General features: G+C 32.6%; 1 protein-coding gene across 1 annotated transcript in view; it reads left to right on the forward strand.

Moving 5' to 3' along the window:
- Positions 1 to 3,058: 3,058 nt before the first annotated feature.
- The window catches only part of LOC134844346 (agrin-like), a gene marked incomplete at its 3' end in the record, with an annotated part of 48,898 nt that continues 30,891 nt past the window's right edge, over positions 3,059 to 21,065 (forward strand). The window contains 4 exon segments of the mRNA XM_063861023.1: positions 3,059 to 3,106; positions 3,270 to 3,431; positions 4,279 to 4,546; positions 5,752 to 5,790. Of these exon segments, the coding sequence (XP_063717093.1) occupies positions 3,059 to 3,106; positions 3,270 to 3,431; positions 4,279 to 4,546; positions 5,752 to 5,790 (517 nt within the window).

Below are 21,065 nucleotides of genomic sequence, written 5' to 3' on the forward strand. Positions count from 1 at the left end.
AAGTAATATTTGTCAGCCCATTACTTTTGTCAGATAAGTAGTTCCGCTTACAATTTGAGGATCCCGGATTCCGATTCTAATTTGTGGATTCTGTTTAAAATTGCGGATTGCGCGACTATAGGAGACTATTTTACCACACGCATTTTTCGTTTTGATTTTGGATTCCACAAACTGCCCCTGATTCCGCAAACTTTGTTGCAGATTCCGCAAATTTTCTTACAAATTCTGCGTGTTTTCCAGCTTTTAGAGTGACTTTGAACAACACATTGCTTAAGATATTTTTTGTGGAATCTAAAACAGCAAGGAGGCGAAAAAGATCGGAGAAAATTAGCAATGTTTTGGATTCCCGAACAAATATGTTCTCGGCTTGATGCTGAATTTTTACATTTAACAACAAGGATAGTCGGTTACTGAGCATAGAGAACAAAATTTTACGACCACAGGCTTTAAAAAACACAACATTTGTTTTTACGGCTCAAATTTAGGTTAAACAAGCTAATATAAGCCTGCAGACCTTAGTTTGAAAAACCTTACCACTCAAAAATAGACCAAAAATTCGTAATTTTTAACCGATTTTTCTCAACACTGAGATTTTTTGAAATTTCATAATGTCGTTCAAATCACTACTGAAAAAGCTCAAAATTTTGTATAAGTCGACCCACTCCAATGATTGTTTGTGCTACGTGATTTTGCATGGAAAAAAAGAAACAAAAAGAAAAAAACTAAAACACATCCGAGTACAAGTTCCTCGACATTTCTCATTTGGTCGGAAAAAAATACAGTTTGGCCCATAAAGATTTTAGTTGGTTTTATGAAACACAACCGCAAAATTGGTTTTATGAAACACAACCCCAAAATAACAAGAATGAAAATGCCGAACCGTACTTTAATTTTTCTCGAATAGTTATACATAAAAAAGTTTTCGTTAATTTACAAAGGTCAATTTAGCAGGTATCAAATAGTAAGTCTGAAAGTCTGAAAGTTTGAGTCGTTACAGAAAATAATTTGACCAATTAGCTTAATTTCAATTCGGAGCAATTTTATTTGCGGGATAATATTTTGTGTAATGATTTTGCAAACTTATAACTTTTGAGCAGATAACGTATGCTCAAAATATATATCGGATAATGCGTAGCTAACAGACTTGGAAATGCGTAGATTCCAGGTTCGATACCCACTTTATAATTTTTCTTCGGAAACTTGTCTAAATAAAAATGCGCCCTATTCATACATATTTCTCACTACCTTCGAAAGTCGGAATAACATTTCAAAATTATCATTTGTTTTACTTGGTGTGCGGGAAATTTTTTGTTTAAAAAATCAATTTGGTTTGAAAATTCCTCAACAATTTTGCCAACGTCTAGTTCAGACACCCAAAAAGTCATTCGCAACACTCACTGCTAATAAAAGCAGACAAGCAATTTTGTTTTCCTTTATATCAGTTTTGGATCGAGTTTTTGTTCAATTTTTGCAAAGAGTAGCCGATTAAGTTTCCTCCAGTTGACGAAGCCTCAGTATTATTGCTTAAATTTTCCGTGTATTTTTTCCTTGCTAAAAGGTTGAAAGATATGAGCTGTGCTGATCGAGAATTCCAATTCTAGGTTTCAATTGGGCGCGAGCTGATCCGGTACAAAACCATTCGTAATTGAACTAAAGCACACTACATAGTTCAAATTATGCCTTTAAATGATTTTTTGGCAAGAGACATTGCAAGCAAGATATTTGTAAGCATGCAATTTATGTTTTGTCTCATCGATGAACACGTTTTGCAAAATTTGGTATAAAGATCGTTGAGATACATATAGGTGGCCGGAGAAATCAGTGTTTTGCCTTGAAAAATAAACTGGAACATAATTTCTGCTGATTATTCCTTGTTTGTATAGTTCGTGAAAGCGATATGTTGGCCATACTCAGCAAATTTTCATTCGGTTTGCCAACACTTGACACACTCCTTTTTCAATAGAAATCAAGATTTTCAAAAATTCTTTCTGAGTTTTAACTCAAAAAGTTGATATCTTATCGGGGTATAAAATTGTCTTGCTGATAACTTTTATCTCTATCACCAAAATTGGTTCGAATAGAAAACTTCAAGCCCATATTCCGTTACTGTCGATAAAAAAGCGCTCTAATTGAAGTTCAATTAAAGTTTTTTTTTTTCTATGAAAAACCTTCTTCTAACACAAATTCTTCTGCGGTCGTTTAATTTTCAAAGTTTCTCTATGTTTGTGCTGTACAGTGCTCAGTTAAATTATTCGAACAAAAAGAACACAATTGAAATGTCAAACGCGCTTTTCTCAAATTGGTTCAAAATTAGACAAAAAAGATTGATGAAAAAGTTAAACCAAAAGAACTCTATTACAGAGCCCATCAAAGTTTTAGAAAGAGAAAAATTTCTAAAAACCTTGTTCTGGTGAAATTCTAAGCAGCATTTGTTCTGTTCACTTTTTGTCTAATATTAACTCAGTTTGATAAAAACGAGTTTGAAATTTCAAATGTTATTCGTTGTGTCCGTTAATTTAAATCAGCACTGTACAACTGATATTGGCAATAGCTTTAAAACGATCAAGATCAAACGGTTTTTTTCTCCTTTTTTTCTGGGTTTTCTGTCAATATGAATCTGAAAAAACTTTGAAGGAAAGTTTGAAAACATGCGGTCGTTGTGCACGTATCTCAAAATGTTTCACTCACATTTTTTTACAATACTCATGAGAACAAAAAAAAAGACATCATTTTTGTGTGCTTGAGGAGAAGAGAAACTAAAAACTGGTTGAAAAAACTACCTATTGCTTTATATCGTTATAATAGTTTAAAATTTACAATTTAAGCTTAAAATGAATCAAGATGACGAAAGATTCTTCATTCCAACATCATTTAAAATCAAAACTTTTCAACATGTTTTTCTCGATTTTTCGAAATAATTTGAAGTATCGATCGACGCAAGAATGACAAGTGTTTCATAAGTCGTGTAAGAAAATATCGGCCGAAACTGACAGATATCTTCGAGTTACATTTTTTAATTCCAAAACGTAAATGAAAAGGCTTCAATATGCTCTCAAACATGACGCCATGTAACTTCTTTTTCATCTCCATTTTTGATGAACAGCTCGTATGTTGGTCCTATCCCTCGTGGATAAAATGATTAAAAAAAAAAAAAAAAAAAAATCGGTCGAGACTCGTGGTGTCTGTCTTTCTTAACTCTTATGGTACAATTAGTCTGTGTTTCTTTTGGTTTTTACAATATCAAAGAAAAACATTTGTTTCGCTTTCAGTCTGACGTGGTCGTGTTTGGGTCTATTCTGTATGTGGACAAGCAGGCCTCTTCCCTCATGGTGTCTGTAATCAGGAGTTTCAAGGGACCCGACTTCAAGGGGGGCAACCTACGCATTCACTACCCACACTACACACAAATCGACGAGGCTTGCCTTGACAAGGTACCCATAAAACTATTTAAATTTTCCTGCTTTTAGCTCCAAAAATCAAATTTACTTTTTGACAATGTTTCAAAAATGTCTCCTTGCTAACGAAAAGAAGTATTTTTGTCTGGTTCGCTCCCTATATTTTTTATACGCAAAAGTTAGGTTTATTTGCTGAAAAGCACAATTCTTGTGCTGATTTTTGGCTGAAAACAGTAATAGCATTATAAAAATTATATTTATTGCAGGTCATTTACATAATATTTGAGTGAAAAGTAGTTTTTTCTGCTATAATCCCTTTGTATATTACTTCTAGTTTCTCTTAAGGAAAAAACAGGAAGATTTGAAATATGAAATAAAATGAGAAACACAACGTTTGATTCGAAGACTTAAATACCACTAATCCGATAATCTGCCGCAAATTCACAATTATACATTTTTATTGTGTTATTAGTAACACATGATATGATGTTCTGGTCCGTATTATAATATCGATTGTGAGCAATTAGGCCACCTGTTTGGCTTATGATCACGTTTAGCGTATTCATAAAATATTATACAATTTTTGCCGATGTGATAATTAAAAACTTATTTCACGTGTTATTTTGAAATGCCGAAGTTTCAGAAGTTAGCTGATTGGAAATTGCATTCACTTATTTTGTTTTAACCAATTACACACGTTTCTTTCTTTCGTCCAATTGACAGGAACCTAAATCTGCCTATGGTGCCAATTAACCTAAGTGTCAATCAGTCTATAAATAATTACTGGAGCATATTTTAGTTCAAAAAAATGACAAAATCGAATGAATCTAATTTAAAAATAGCCATTCTCAGTTTTTCCTTAAGTTGCATTTACATGTTAAAGCTTGCAGTGGGAGACACTAAGCTACTCATGGCCTATACCAGGACCACTTATGGACCCCCAACATCGGTGGAAATATCACCTGGAGGACTCTTGGAAGACCCCTCCGAAAATTCCTCGCCCGCAGCAAGAGCTATGAGTCCCCCCTCAGTCGGGATAACTCATCCGGATCAAGTTGCGATCCAGACAACACTGGAACTGAAGAGAGCTCCGTTGGATTTGGACCGTTCCGTCCTGGACGCAATAAATTTCATTCTGCAAACAGACTCAGGTAGAATACCTGTCACTTAAGAAAAATGACAGCCCTTCATAAACATTTGCTTAAAAAAACTTTTGGCAGAATTCTAACAAAGCCTACTCTTTAACATACTCTTCTAAAATTATGATTTCGCATTTTTTCCCCACAAAAATAGCTTATTTATTGGGTGTGTTTTATTGATAGCATAGAATTTTTTTTCGTATTAATTAAAAATTGGGGATTATTACCAAGGCAAACCGGATTCGATAACAAGTTGTATCCGACAAAAGAAGCTTCCCAGAAAAAAAGCTTGATAACGCTTCAGAAGGAATCTTTCATATGGCCGGTCAAGATTTGAACGGTAATTGAAAACGATTTAGTTTGACAGTGAAACGAAAGTATGACAACTTAAACCATTTATTTAACTAGTCTACAAAAGATTTTAAAATGAGATTGCTGTGATTGATAAATATTTCCCCATTATATTTTAGTTTGACAATTGCAACTGTGAACAAATTCCTGATCACTGTAAATACACCAACGGGCCAACGCTCTTCCAAAATAACCCTCTCAAAACTGGCGCAATTTTGCTGGCCGGTATTCTTTCCCTTCTCTATCGACAAATTTGTTTTCCCTTAGGTATACACGTTGCAATGAAAACAATAAACGTAAGCAACGTACCATCGAACAAAAAGTACCTGAAGATATATCTGTTCATAAATACTCCATATTTCTTTATCTATTCTAATCGAAAACACTAACACTTTGATCCAAAATGTTGCCAAATTGAGTTAGCCCTGGGTATAATTTTTCCGGAAATCACAGTTCAATAGATAATTGATCAAGCGAAAAGTTGATGGCCACGAGCTACCATTATTAACTATCCATTGCGAAAACATTTTGCTCTATAAAGACTGTTTACAACCTTATAAACCTATTACTCGGTCTCATTATTATTTATTAACTAAACCTCTGTAAAAAGAAGTTTTATAACCATTGGTTCAAAAAATAGTCATATATTCTTATTGAATCCACAATGGTAGAAAAAATAACCGTTGATATATAATTTGCTCTCAAATAAAAGGAAAAAATTTATCATAAATTCAAAGAAAAAGAGAAAGATAAAAATCAAGTTTTCCTTTTTTCAATCTTCACTTTTGGTCGAAAAACGGAGAAGCGGTTACAAATGTTGAGATTCGCATCTCTTGTCTTATTTACGCGCCTGTTCTTTATTTCAGAAGGTCAAAACGTGCAATCGGACGCAGCTAAAAATCAAGGTAAACCATTGATGATTGCATTACGTTTTAAGAAGATTTCCACTCGTAAATTTGAATTAACTGATGATTTCAACTATCTATAGTCAACATAAATGGCTAATAATCAACAAACCGCCATATCTTGAAGCCGAAATTGCATCGGAATAACGTAAATTACATCAGAATTACGTAAAAATTGCAAAACAACAGTGACAATCTGTTTTTATGATGTATAACAAAATTAATTTTTGGCTTGTTGGAATCGTAATCCTATTTTCGGTTTGTTGGCCTTTCGGCTTGTTGGCCTAACACCACATAACTGTACAAACAACAGAGTCAAAAATCGTAACTTAAAAATTTAATGCTCTTATCCGAATGATACCCCGGGTTATACCTAAAAAATCATTCTGTAAATCGCTGATGGTTAAGTTTTGGGATTTTTTTCACAATGGTACATTGTTGTTTCATTATAAGTTTTTCTAAAATAATTGAATCAGCGCTGGGAATTACAATTTTTGTCAGCTATCGATGAATCAGCAATGAATCAGCGATATTCCACGGATGAACTAACAATAAATCAGCTATGTTTCACCTATTGATTAGCGCATGTATCTACATTTTTTGTTTGGTTTCATTTAAAAAAAAAACATTTTCAGATCACCAGATTTTGCTGATGGTTTGTGATGAAGAATTCTCTCGGACGGAATATTTTTTGTTTGAATGCAACACTTTGGCATATTTTATTTCGAGTTTATTTTTTTTCGCTCAGATAAACAATTATCAACAATCAAAACACTGATTCAACGTTATTTTAATGGCACTAAATCAGTTGAAACAGTTGAATTAGCGCTGAATCAGCTGGAGCAGTACAACATTGCCGATGTGCAAGTGCCGAAAACCAAAATTTTGTTCAACAGTGCCGAAAATTACTTTGAATGCTGTTTTTACTCATCCCAAGCGTGGCCTCCCTAAGCGTGACGTCATAAAATTCACCAAGCGTGGCGCCCAAGAGTGGCGTCATTAACGAACATTTAACTCAACAAATTGCTGTATTTTTTTCTCGGTTTCACTCCAATTTACAATTACGATCCTTTACACCCCCTACAAGTCCCCCACCCCGGTCAACGCCTCGCTCGCCCCGCCCCGCCCCGCATAACTCGATTAGCCAATTCTTATTTAGCAGACTGTCGGTTTAAAGTTATCGGTGGGCGCGCCATGCGCGCGTCGCCGCTTTACGGCGATAACCAGCTCTAACTTTCATAAATAGAGTGTTACCTTCTGTTGGCAAGATCGCAACAAGTTAATGAAGCGACTGCCGCGGTCCCAAACAAAAACATATTCTAAGCGAACCGTAGAAATTGGATCTTTGCCCCACTTTTTGAAAAATGTCGGATGTTTGCCCTACTAAAGCTGTTTTTCGGATGTGTTTGCAAAACTTTTTGGTTTTTCGGATGTTCGATGTTGCACGGTACCCAACCCGGAAATGCTGTAATTGAATATAATTGAGGAGGGCAATTTGATTACGTTTACCACCAGAATATTCTATTTTATTCTTCCGATATCTGTTGTGGCCCATTTGCATGCTAGAGCCACACCTGCTTTCATGGATGACGAATGAGAAAACAAAGTTTCAGATGATATAATAATCGACAAAGCTGCTCGTATCTAGACTAACACTTAAATAATTTAACTGCAGTTCAAAATGTCTACAGTAGTTTGATATAAAAAATTTGAAATCGATTTTATTAAAAAAACAATATTTGAAAACAAAAAATTCAACTATACTTCTCTGTCTCAACAATTTATAACAAAAAAACTAACTTAACAAAGTAAGTGTTACAAATTTTAACATTTTAAAGCATTAATTGGATAAAATAACACAATTTAAACTCAACTTGTTTCACTTTGCATTCAGTTATGATAATATGCAATCATCAGTTGAAAGAGGTTGGTCTTTTAATTATTTCGAACAAGTTTCTTAACTTTGTCGTTGTGTAATATTTAATGTATAATGCAGAGAGAGAGAGAGAGAGCGAGCGATCGAGAGAGAGAGAGAGAGAGAGAGAGAGAGAGAGAAAGGAGGAGGAAGAGGAGGAGAGAGAGAGATAGAAAATACAGAACACTGATCGCAATCGCAATGATCGTTTTGATTACAACGAATGCGATCATTTTTATTTTTAGCCGATTTCGCAGAGTTTTTAGCAATGAATTTGATCACTTTTTTCTGGAATTTTTTAATATTTTTTTTGGCTTGGGTAAAATACTGCAGCCTATTTGAAAAGCTGGAAAAAATGAATAGTTTGCCAGATATTTTTTTGTTGGCGAATTCGGCTTGTTTATAAGTAGACTCGAAACTGTGAACAAAAAAGTTTTGATATGGTGTTGAGGCTTTGTTGTCTACTTCTAGCCAATCAGACTGAAGCAAAAGAAACTCACTTCAAATATAGGACTCAAAAGAGTCAAATATAGGACTCAACTGCTCATAATTTTATGCAAATTGATGCCAAAAAATAAACGTTTCTACCCAAAAAATTTAAGAGAGTAGCTACCCGGGTTTCCTAATTCAATCATTGCAAAAGATACAACGATTGGCCTTGGCTAGTTCGATTGATATTTTTTTTAAAATCAATTTATCACAAGAAAAAAACTTAATTTGAAAGTTTAAATCTTGGGGCAGTTTTCCCTTGTTAGTTTTAGCGCGAGTCATTTCAAAAACATTTATGGCATCTATAAAAATAATTAGCAATTTTACTGCTTACAATTTTTGATAAATTTTTGATAGTAGATTTTTAAATAGCCTTAATTTGTCCTTCTGAGGACAAAAATCAGTTTGGAATTGAAACGCATTCGACTTCGGCAATTTGTAAAATATATCGTCAGGTTTCGAAAATGAAAACAAAACAGATTGCACAGTTTGTAGTCGATGCTTTACTTGTTAATTATCACGGATTTTCTCAAAACGTAAAAACTAAGGCTTTGGCATCGCGCTGAACAACTATCAAGCGGAATGTTTATCAAAAGTATTCTTAAAAAATCATCAGCTCTTTTTGAATTTTTTATGGCCACAAATATTGTTTTCGAAGCTTAATTTTTACTGTTTTTGTTTTCTGTTGGCATGGGCGTCACATATAGCGTTCTTTTTTTACCTCCAAATATGTCGCATATGTTTTCCTCGTCACGAAATAATGTATAATTATTGCTTCAAAAGTCTGAAGAACAATTCGATGATTTTGTATAGGACATATCATTGCATGAATATCAGGCAAAGGCTTTTCTCATGGGCGACAGACCGAATGCGCGAAATATCTCAATTAAATACTGCGCTCTAAACTGTCCCAAACTGCCAAATTTTATCCTCTATTTCTTTGTTTTCATGAATGAGGAAACCCAATTGGCGACGGATATGTTTTTTTTCCGCATTCGATCCTGTACATGAGGGACATCCTCTCATAGGATGAGCAAACATTCGTCGTACAAATTGAAGTCGTTATAACCGCTCTTTGATTTTTACCATTTTGCGAGAAACAAATTCACAAATGCACAATGCTGAAACTTAAATGACCTACATGGGCACCAGTCTTAATAGAATCGTTGAACAAATCTCTTTAGCAGACTAAACAGATTTTACGAAAAAACAACCCCGTTCTGACAAGAAAGGGTTACAATCGATTTTATTCAGCTATTGTAAGACATGCCTGATCAGAGTCCATGTGGTTTGATAGTCAATTTCAACCAAATTTTAATTTGTTTATATCCATTTTTTAGCAACTTTTTTGGTTTCCATTTCATACGGATGGTAGAAGAAAAAATCGATTTATTTTGAATTAAATCGATTTTAATCCAATTTTTGTCTATTCGTTTTATACAGAAAATATAGAGATTATATTCACATTTCTAAATCATCAAACGACAAAGAGTCGAAAAACAATTAAAGTATGCCTTCAATTGGTTTTTCGTTTCGATGTTTGAAATAAAAAACTATGAGCATAACTAATATGACAACTTTTTGCAACAAAAATATTTTTTCCTAATTTGAATCTTTCATTTATATTTCGTAACCTAACAAAAATGAGCCTAGAACGTGAATATTCAAAACGAAACTTGAATAAACCTTACATAGTTTTCTTTCATTACCGCGAGAACCATTAAATTTGCACAATTTGAGGAGAAATCCCTTAATCGCAATACTTTATGGTAAATATCTCGCTTCTGGTGACTCTTGCTCTCTGTAACTCTATAGAGACTTTCTTGAGTTTAGACATTTTCTCAAGCTCCGAAACATACGGAATGGTTAAGCTAAACCTTTTTTGGTTGAGACAATGATGAATTTCATTACCTTGCGAAAATCCATTTAAATCCATTTTTTAGGAAATAAAATTATTATTTCTTCTACCGTAAAAATCCTTCGAATTCTTCGCAAGACGGTGTACGTATCTAAATGAGCTACTCTAAATCAATTTGTATACGGTATTTTATTGGTATAAATTTGTTTTGAATCGATTTCAAATACAAGTTTGTCAGTTTAATAAATAAGAAAATTAGTGATTGGGGCTCTTTGGTTTTTTAGTGTTTGATCAGTAAACTTAAAACGTGTAAACCAAAAATGCATCATTCAATTTCATAAAAACATGATATCAAAATGGAATTTGTACAAAAAACAACAAAATATGAACCAAACAGTGAAGTATAATTGCTCTTGCCTTGCAATTTTTTTCTTTCATACCCCGCAAAATTTCTTGCTATTGCACAGTTTGTAGTCGATGCTTTACTTGTTAATTATCACGGATTTTCTCAAAACGTAAAAACTAAGGCTTTGGCATTGCGCTGAACAACTATCAAGCGGAATGTTTATCAAAAGTATTCTTAAAAAATCATCAGCTCTTTTTGAATTTTTTATGGCCACAAATATTGTTTTCGAAGCTTAATTTTTACTGTTTTTGTTTTCTGTTGGCATGGGCGTCACATATAGCGTTCTTTTTTTACCTCCAAATATGTCGCATATGTTTTCCTCGTCACGAAATAATGTATAATTATTGCTTCAAAAGTCTGAAGAACAATTCGATGATTTTGTATAGGACATATCATTGCATGAATATCAGGCAAAGGCTTTTCTCATGGGCGACAGACCGAATGCGCGAAATATCTCAATTAAATACTGCGCTCTAAACTGTCCCAAACTGCCAAATTTTATCCTCTATTTCTTTGTTTTCATGAATGAGGAAACCCAATTGGCGACGGATATGTTTTTTTTCCGCATTCGATCCTGTACATGAGGGACATCCTCTCATAGGATGAGCAAACATTCGTCGTACAAATTGAAGTCGTTATAACCGCTCTTTGATTTTTACCATTTTGCGAGAAACAAATTCACAAATGCACAATGCTGAAACTTAAATGACCTACATGGGCACCAGTCTTAATAGAATCGTTGAACAAATCTCTTTAGCAGACTAAACAGATTTTACGAAAAAACAACCCCGTTCTGACAAGAAAGGGTTACAATCGATTTTATTCAGCTATTGTAAGACATGCCTGATCAGAGTCCATGTGGTTTGATAGTCAATTTCAACCAAATTTTAATTTGTTTATATCCATTTTTTAGCAACTTTTTTGGTTTCCATTTCATACGGATGGTAGAAGAAAAAATCGATTTATTTTGAATTAAATCGATTTTAATCCAATTTTTGTCTATTCGTTTTATACAGAAAATATAGAGATTATATTCACATTTCTAAATCATCAAACGACAAAGAGTCGAAAAACAATTAAAGTATGCCTTCAATTGGTTTTTCGTTTCGATGTTTGAAATAAAAAACTATGAGCATAACTAATATGACAACTTTTTGCAACAAAAATATTTTTTCCTAATTTGAATCTTTCATTTATATTTCGTAACCTAACAAAAATGAGCCTAGAACGTGAATATTCAAAACGAAACTTGAATAAACCTTACATAGTTTTCTTTCATTACCGCGAGAACCATTAAATTTGCACAATTTGAGGAGAAATCCCTTAATCGCAATACTTTATGGTAAATATCTCGCTTCTGGTGACTCTTGCTCTCTGTAACTCTATAGAGACTTTCTTGAGTTTAGACATTTTCTCAAGCTCCGAAACATACGGAATGGTTAAGCTAAACCTTTTTTGGTTGAGACAATGATGAATTTCATTACCTTGCGAAAATCCATTTAAATCCATTTTTTAGGAAATAAAATTATTATTTCTTCTACCGTAAAAATCCTTCGAATTCTTCGCAAGACGGTGTACGTATCTAAATGAGCTACTCTAAATCAATTTGTATACGGTATTTTATTGGTATAAATTTGTTTTGAATCGATTTCAAATACAAGTTTGTCAGTTTAATAAATAAGAAAATTAGTGATTGGGGCTCTTTGGTTTTTTAGTGTTTGATCAGTAAACTTAAAACGTGTAAACCAAAAATGCATCATTCAATTTCATAAAAACATGATATCAAAATGGAATTTGTACAAAAAACAACAAAATATGAACCAAACAGTGAAGTATAATTGCTCTTGCCTTGCAATTTTTTTCTTTCATACCCCGCAAAATTTCTTGCTATGAGCCCCCCAAATTTTTCTTCTAACTCAAAATAATTGATTCTTTAAATCTTTTTTTTTCGCAATTAATGTTATAATTATTAATTTTACTAGCTGAAAACTTCAACCAGTCAATGAATTTTTTTAGAATATTGAATTTTGAAACCATGTTAATCCCATGTAAAAACTTAAATAATGCTTCTTGCACTGGACATTTTATTTTTTTGAAAGTTTTCTCAGTAATACTAACGGGAAATGAAATTATATAGTTTCTTAAGTTTGAGAAAGATTATTTAAACATTCATTTGGAATTAACATGTTTTCAAATAGTCAGCCATTTAATGACTCATGGACTGGTTGATTTTTTAAAACGAAGTTAATTCCAAGTAAAAGTATAGATAATATTTTTCACGTTACATAATTTATGCAGCATAGTTAGTTCTCAAATTTCGCTTTGAACCATGCACATCACTTATAGAAGAATATTTTCCCAAAGGAATTTTCCTTCCTACTTTTTTTCCGAAATTTTACCAGTTGCTATGAAAATTTTCAGACAATGTTCCGACCACTGCAGTCTTCGTTAGAAGAGAATCAATTTTTATTTTTTTTTGCTTGAATTGGATAAAGGGCGCTAACTTAAGCTTCAACAACTTGTTAGTAACTGATTTACAACACAAAACACTTTTTATTGGTTTTTTAGGCACAAAATCTATTGGTTTTTAATTTGCTCTAAATTGGCGTAGAAGCAAAATTTTGAAATCGGTCCAAAAATCCTTGACGCCGGGAAAAGGTTTCCAAATATCACCCTACAAAATCGGTCAAATCCCACTATTATGATCCCAATCATTTTATGATTGAAAGGGCTTAATTATATTGAACCACTTGAGCCCATTTGACGAGTATTTGTGGCACCTGAAAAGTCTGGGAAAGAAATTTTAGTTCCTTGCCATTTTCAGCAGCTAAAAAAATAGTTCACACGGCGTAGTTGTAAGAATAGCCATTTGCATGTGGCTTCTTGGTTTAGTATAAGTTTAATTTTGGGCGCACCGTGATACTTTTTTTGTTTATTTTACGGTAAATTTAAACCTTTTTTTAAAAAAAACAACTTGTCGTCGGAAAATTTTAAAGCCTGTATTTTATATGGTATGATCAAAATCCACGTATGTCATTTGGATAGAATACCAGAACCTAAATCCGTGTAGTTTTCCCACGGAATCTCGTTTCTTAAAAATAGGCAAATATGGTGCTGATCTCGAAAGGGTTAAATAAATATAACAAGACTTCAGAGGGTACTATTCGTTATTTTAATGAACAGAATAACTCCTTTTGTTGTAAAATTGAAGATTAAAGATTAAATTGTGACATGCTAAGGTTCTAATTAGTGAATATTTAAACTTAAGCTTCAGTAGAAAACGTTCTTTGAAAATTTAGCTCAATTTCTCTTTAAGAGTAGTAAGTACTGGAACCTGATCTAAACTACATTTTATGATTGGATAATTTAGATATTTTACCAATGTAAAGTATTTAATATTAACCAATCATGATCCATCTAACTAACAACCCACTTATTTGTAAGTGCTGAAGTTACTTGTAATTTCAGCACCAGAGAGATTTGAATTTAACTTAGAAATTAGTTGGACTCTCCCGAGCACTTCAGCAACCGCAATAAACCAGTATACCCTAGATCTATTGAGCCTAGCAGAGACTAGTTAAACAACCTGAGACTAGATAGTATAAGAGTAAGATTAGGATCGGTATTAGACTAAGAAGTTGCACGAATCTATCCGGCCGAAAATAAGATAGCGTGACGAGCAGACGGTGTACCCTATCCGAAATTACTCTATGAGTTAACCAACTCGGTCCTAACTCATCTGGTGCGACCATAAGTCTCGAACAAGACCTTAATAGCTTAGAATTAACCAAAATAGATTAGAAATTAGACAAAAACATTTAAAAAATGTTATACGACAATAATTTAATCGAAATGTCTCTACGACTCAATAGATCAGAGCCAATATTCCGAACCATAACAGAACTACCCGGAATTGGAAGAAGACCTCGAACCAGAGACGACATACGACAAAGTAGAAACTTGCCATATAGCTATATGATAGTTAGGCAAAAACCAGAACAAACTTTTATATTTAGAATACTACTGGCAATGAATTTAGATTTTCATGTACAAACATAAAACCTTGAAGTTAATCTTCAAAATCATTTCAGGCGCTAAACAAAATTATTAATATACAATAACGATTGATAAAAAGATCTAAGATCGTTTTCCTAAAACTCTGCAGTAATATACAAAACATGTTTGAAAAATATTTATTGAAAAATAAAAAATAAAAATTAGTAGCATGACAATAAATGGTTAGTAATCATAAATCATCCTGTTGTTCCAGCTCCATCATCTAAAACATAACAGCAATCATAAACCCACTAATATCATCAAAACACTAAATCTTTCCTTTACACACATTTAAAATATTATTAAAACTTAAATTCACTTAATTTTAAAACCAGATCATCAAGGCTTATCCTTGGATCTTAAATCATTTTCTACTTAATTAAATTTCAAATTTGATCATCAAGGCTTATCCTTGGATCAAACAGAACAACTTTGTTCTCCCCCACCCACTTAATTAGTGTCTAACGACCTCAAACGTCGATTCACTACCCAACCCTTTCTAAAGACCTAAGACTAATAGAAATTTTTAAAACAAAACTAATCATTCAAATTAGGATAAACAGTGAAGAACTTCGGTTATTCATCCTTCACTTGACCCCCCCTCTTACCAGACCCAGGATAAATCTTAGACTTAGTAAGTTTAAAATAGTATCTAACGAACTACTCGCGTTCTAATTATACCTGAACCTTGTGGATCGATTTACTATTCTCCAACCCTTGAACACAATCACTACCCCTAAGTAAGATTAAGTAAGTTAACACCTTAACTTATACTAGCCACGAGAAAGTAAAAAATCATTCTTCGGAATCGATATACTTTTCTCTCCAACCCTGAACAAACAGACCCAGGTTAAGCTAACCAAAAAATCGTAAGAACTAACAGTTTAGGAAAATAGAAATCATTTAACAACCTTTTGCATCCGTCATTCTAAACCTTATGTCATTTAAAAACCTAGGAAATAAACAAACAATCGTTTTACACAATTGTGAAATAGATAACAAAAAATACGACCTTGTAATCACACCTCATACACAAACAGTTGGATACATTCGAACAAAACGACAAACACTAAAAAGAAAAATAATAACGAAACAAAGACAAATAACACGAAAAAGATTTTCAAAAAATCGAAACGCATTTTCAGAATCAGAAACCAACAGTTTAGACGAACTTTACAAACTAAAAGAATCAATAGATAAAAATTACCCACTTCACGATCAATTATATTTTTCTGACTCAGAAACAACTTCAAATTCATCAAAAAGAGGAAAAAGAAGAATAAAAAAGCAGTATAAACACAAACCAGTACATTTATACAATTGGAATCAACCAATTTGACACATTAATAATTACATATTAACAGTAATCGAACGAAAAAATGAGCTCAACGCACACTCCAGGTGAAGAAAGTCCAGATGATGATGAAATCTTTCCTTTTATAGTAGATGCAACCACTGATAGAGGACAGCATATATTTTGCAAAAATTTACTATTAAATTTATTTGAACCCGGAATCAGTCCATGTAAAACAGAGTTCCCAGATGTAAAAATCAAAAGACAAATCATAGACCACTACTTAAAAGATATATGCAACATAACACAACAGTATGGAATCTACTCCATAGAATTCACCTCACCAAACCATAATAATAGAAAATATACAATTCAAACAGACGATCTTGATTTAGAATTTTCAAAAGTTTTTTCAGAATATATAAAAAGCATCCAATATCATAACTCACAAAGAGCAAACTCCATATTCACCAATGAAGTTTTCGCAATAATATATAGTTATATTTCGATATTAGAAAACGAAATCCCAATAACAAATGTCTCACCGACAGAAACATCTAAACATTTAAGAGTACGACATGAAATCACACTACTCTCTAGTTATTTAAACATCATTAAAGAAAATTTCACGAAAGACGACGTTTCACAACATACAAAACACGATCTACAAAAAATTTTGGCATGGTTCATAATAGATTATTTCACACACAATATTGATTTAATTGCACAAGCAAGAAAAAATTTTAGACCCCAAAACTCGAACGATGATACCGCTATCACAGAACAATCAGATTATGTTTGGGATACCGAATGGTCTCATCCAGCATTTATAAGCTTCCCACAATCAATCTCAAGTCAAGCAATAAGTACGATATCTTACATAAGAGATTATGTAAAAGTAATACCATTAACCATTGATGCAACACCATTAAACTATAATACATTTTTGCCCGATACACAAAATAATAGTTTAAACTCTACAGTTATACACAATGAAAACCTCAATGGAACTAGGAATCTTACTCAACAAGATATCCAGACACCATCACACTTCATAAATGAAGAAATTGTACACACAACAACTACACAACAAAGTATTTCACCAATACGCCCAAATTTAACAACACCAAGAAATACAAATCCTTCACAAACACAGGTAACCTTACAATCAACCGTTAAACCTTCGGTTGCCCCTAAATATTCACATATGGATTACCAAACATACAGACCCATGACAATACCATCAAAAACACGCAAAACATTCACTAGAAACAACTTTACAGACCATAATTATAATTATACACATCCATCAAAAACATATAATCAACCACAAAGGAATTTTAACCAATATACAAGATCTCGAAATTGGGATAACCCAATGACCCAACCTAATTCAATAAATTTCCAAACAAATCCTCCACAGGATCACAGTGAAAATTACCCATTTTTTCAACAAAATAAAAATAAAAAACAGACATCTTATCAAATGGATTATTTATCCTCAGATGATGATTTCTTACAACCAGATATATTTGCACCAAATACTCAAGAATATCGTAGACAAGGAATACAGAGAACACGTACAAATCATAGAAATTTTTCTCCACAACCAATAGATGCACAACATCAACAACCAATTCAACAACAAAATTTAATTAATACACAATCTTTTCAACCAATTCAACAACAAAATCCAATGACTACACACTCGTATCAAGCATCACAAATGCAAAATGAAATACCACTCCCATATTATCTCCAACAACATGAAATAACAAGAAACCAACTTTCAAATTTTTCTCAAATGCCAAATGCAGCAGAATCATTACAAATGACAATGAATCCATACCTTATGGGTGGATCATCAATAACATCAAACAAACCTTTAATGGTTTTCACAGGAACAGACCCTGAATACTCTGTAGAAGATTATTTAAATGCAGTAACAGCAAACCTGATTTTAAATATTGGACCTGAACCAATAAATACGCCACTACATCAAAATTGGATACATCGACGCACAGCGTTAATACAAACAACCTTAGATGGCGCAGCCCAAAAATGGTTTTCAGTACTACCTCTAGAAATAAAATCAAACTGGAAAAGGTTTACACAGGAATTTTCAAAAATGTTTGACTCCGAAAGAAACAAACAACAACAAAGAGTTTTATGTAATGAAATACGCAGATTACCAAACGAAACCATCAAGCAAATAGCAGTACGAATCGAAACACTAGTTCGAAAAGCATATTCATTAAATACACACGACTATAAAAACACAAAAATGACAGAAATCTTAATGATGACCTTGACACCACAATTAAGGAAAATAGCAATAAAAAAGAGAGCATCCCATCCTTCTTCAATTCGAGAACCCGATTTAGATTTTCGAAAACTAGTAGACAAATTAGAACAAGCAGAAATCACGATGAAACTAGAAGAAACGGAAAATCTGAAATTACAATACGTTAATAGAATTGAAACGACTCCCACTAATATTAATAATATACAGGAATCAGAGACAGACCTCGTTGAAAAAATCACTGAAATACTCAATATTTACGAAAAGAACCCAAACTTTAAAGGCAAACCATCTTTCAAAAAATGGTGTAATTATTGCCGACGATACGGACATAGTATTTCCGAATGTAGACAAAAACAGCAAGACAATCAAAATAAACCTCAAAAATATAAAGAACCAAATAAATCATTCTATCAATACATGAAAAAAGATCAAAATCTACCGAACAAAACAGTCCACAGCAACAACAGTTCAGGAAAACCACTCCCGAACAACACAAATTATACAAGAAATCAATCACCATATAACTCAAGTTATAGAGGAAGATCACCAGAACGAAGAAACACGAATAATTCATCACAAAATCACTACAATAGACCAAATAGTCGAAATAACTACTCCAGATCAAATTCAAATACACAACGATTTGTTTCTAGATCTAATTCCCAATCAAGAAATAACTACTATCCAAACAACCAATCACGAAATTCATCATACAATAGGAATAGAAACTACTCCTATAATCGAAATAGAAGTTATTCAAACAACCGAAACCAGAATTACCCGAACAATCAATCAAGGAATAACTCATATAATAGATCGAACTATAACAGACCAAACAATAATTACCAAAACAGATCGCGAAATAATTCACAAAATCGACACTCAAGTTATAATAATCGTTATAGAAATTATTCCCAATCACCACACCGGAATAATAATAACTATAATAATTCTAATAATCGCCACAGAAGTAGTACATCTAAACATCAAAGACAAATCAATCAAGTACAATCTAATCCAGAAACAACATCAGACCCTCCAGGTATTGATGACACAGTAACTGATACGTTACAACTCAATCAAATAAACTGTACATCATCAGATTCAGAAAGTGATACTGAAAACACTCTTTCTATCAATATGATAAAAGTCGAAAATGACTATGAATCTGTCATATATGAACAACCTTTTCCATCACACATATATGAAAATCAATCAGAATTTCTTCAAAATTATTACACTACACCCATAAAATCCACACCAACGACGCAAGAAACAAATGAGATTAACACTACAAATCAAACCAATAAAAATACCAAAACAAAATGCTTGAATACAAACCACATTTATCAAAATATACAAAAAAAACAACCCAAAGAAAAAATTTGGACAATACCATTTCTCTTAGAAAGCCCAAGAAATAAAGAATTTCAACCACCAGACCTTGAAATAGATTTTTTAATTGATTCAGGAGCAGAATCAAACATAATAAACATCCCCACATGGAATGAAATAAAAACTTTACATCCAAAGCTAACACCTCTTGAAACCTCCAGTAAGTTAGCAACAGCACAAGGATCAACATTGATAAACTACGGAAAAATCCAATTATTTCTCCTCCCCACCAGAACAATGGAACAAAGCAAAATTTTAAATAAGCCATTTAAACAAATATTCCATATCACTGACATTAAATATAATATCATTGGAATACCATTTATTTCGAAGTATATACCAACAATTAACATACTAAATAGTAAAATATTAATCAAAGATAAATATACAAAAACAAAAGAAACATCCTTAACATTTTTTCAAAGATTAAATAAACAACCACCATTCTTTTCAAAATTCTACCCGATATTTAACCAACAAAGAAAACACCTAAAACCACTATCAGGAAATATCTATAATTTTTCAATCAAACAAGTTCACCAATATGATAAAGAACAAAACAAACAAAAATTTTATATGTCAGATTTTGAATTCAAACCTATTCACAAATTTTTCAAAATCACAATCTCATCCATAAAATATTTGAAAAATTCGAATTCCGATATCATTTCCTTACATGTCTATAACAACACACCTTACCAAGTAACATTACCTTCAGGACTTTTAGGATATTGTGAAACCAACGCTACAATATCACCAATACACGAAAAAGCCTATCGCGTAAATAATATACTCCAATTACTAGATATTTGCCAATCTACAATTCTTCATGAAGAATTATCTATAAATAATATAATAAGTAACGAAAACAGAAATACGGATTATTTCACAAAAACTCCATATTTCAAACCTACATTCAACATAAGTAACTACACAGAGGACCAACAAAAATTTTTAACAATGTTTAATTTCCAACATTCACAAATAACACAAGACGAATTCGAAAAGTTAGCCAAACAGCTAATTGAATATTCATCAGTCTATGCAACATCAAAATTCGATGTTGGAAGAATCAGTTCATCACTACATCTCCCGTTAAAACCAGACGCAGTTTTCAAAAAACAGAGAGCAAGTAAAGTACCAATTCACTTACATGATAAAGTGAACAGATTACTCGATATTTTAGAACAATACAACATTATATCACCAGTTAATAAAGAAGAACAACCAAAAGGCAACACATTTATCAACCCTGTTATCATTCTAGCTAAAGGGGAATCATTAAAAATCGTTCTCGATGCTAGATACCTCAATTCACTTATAGATGAATCAAAATGTAATTGGCCCATCGAACCAATACAAGTTATTTTAACAAAAATAAACGGCAAATACTTTACAACCGCCGATATGAATAGTGCATACAATCAAATGCCACTAGATGATCAATCACGACGTTTAACACAATTTGTTATCGGAAACCAACAATATGAATTCAACCGCTTATTCTATGGAATATCCATAGGACCAGCAGCATTTTCAGCTTTTATGAGCAAAATT

This window comes from Symsagittifera roscoffensis, chromosome 1, assembly GCF_963678635.1.
Source record: "Symsagittifera roscoffensis chromosome 1, txSymRosc1.1, whole genome shotgun sequence".
In the NCBI taxonomy this organism is placed as follows: Eukaryota; Metazoa; Xenacoelomorpha; order Acoela; family Convolutidae; genus Symsagittifera; species Symsagittifera roscoffensis.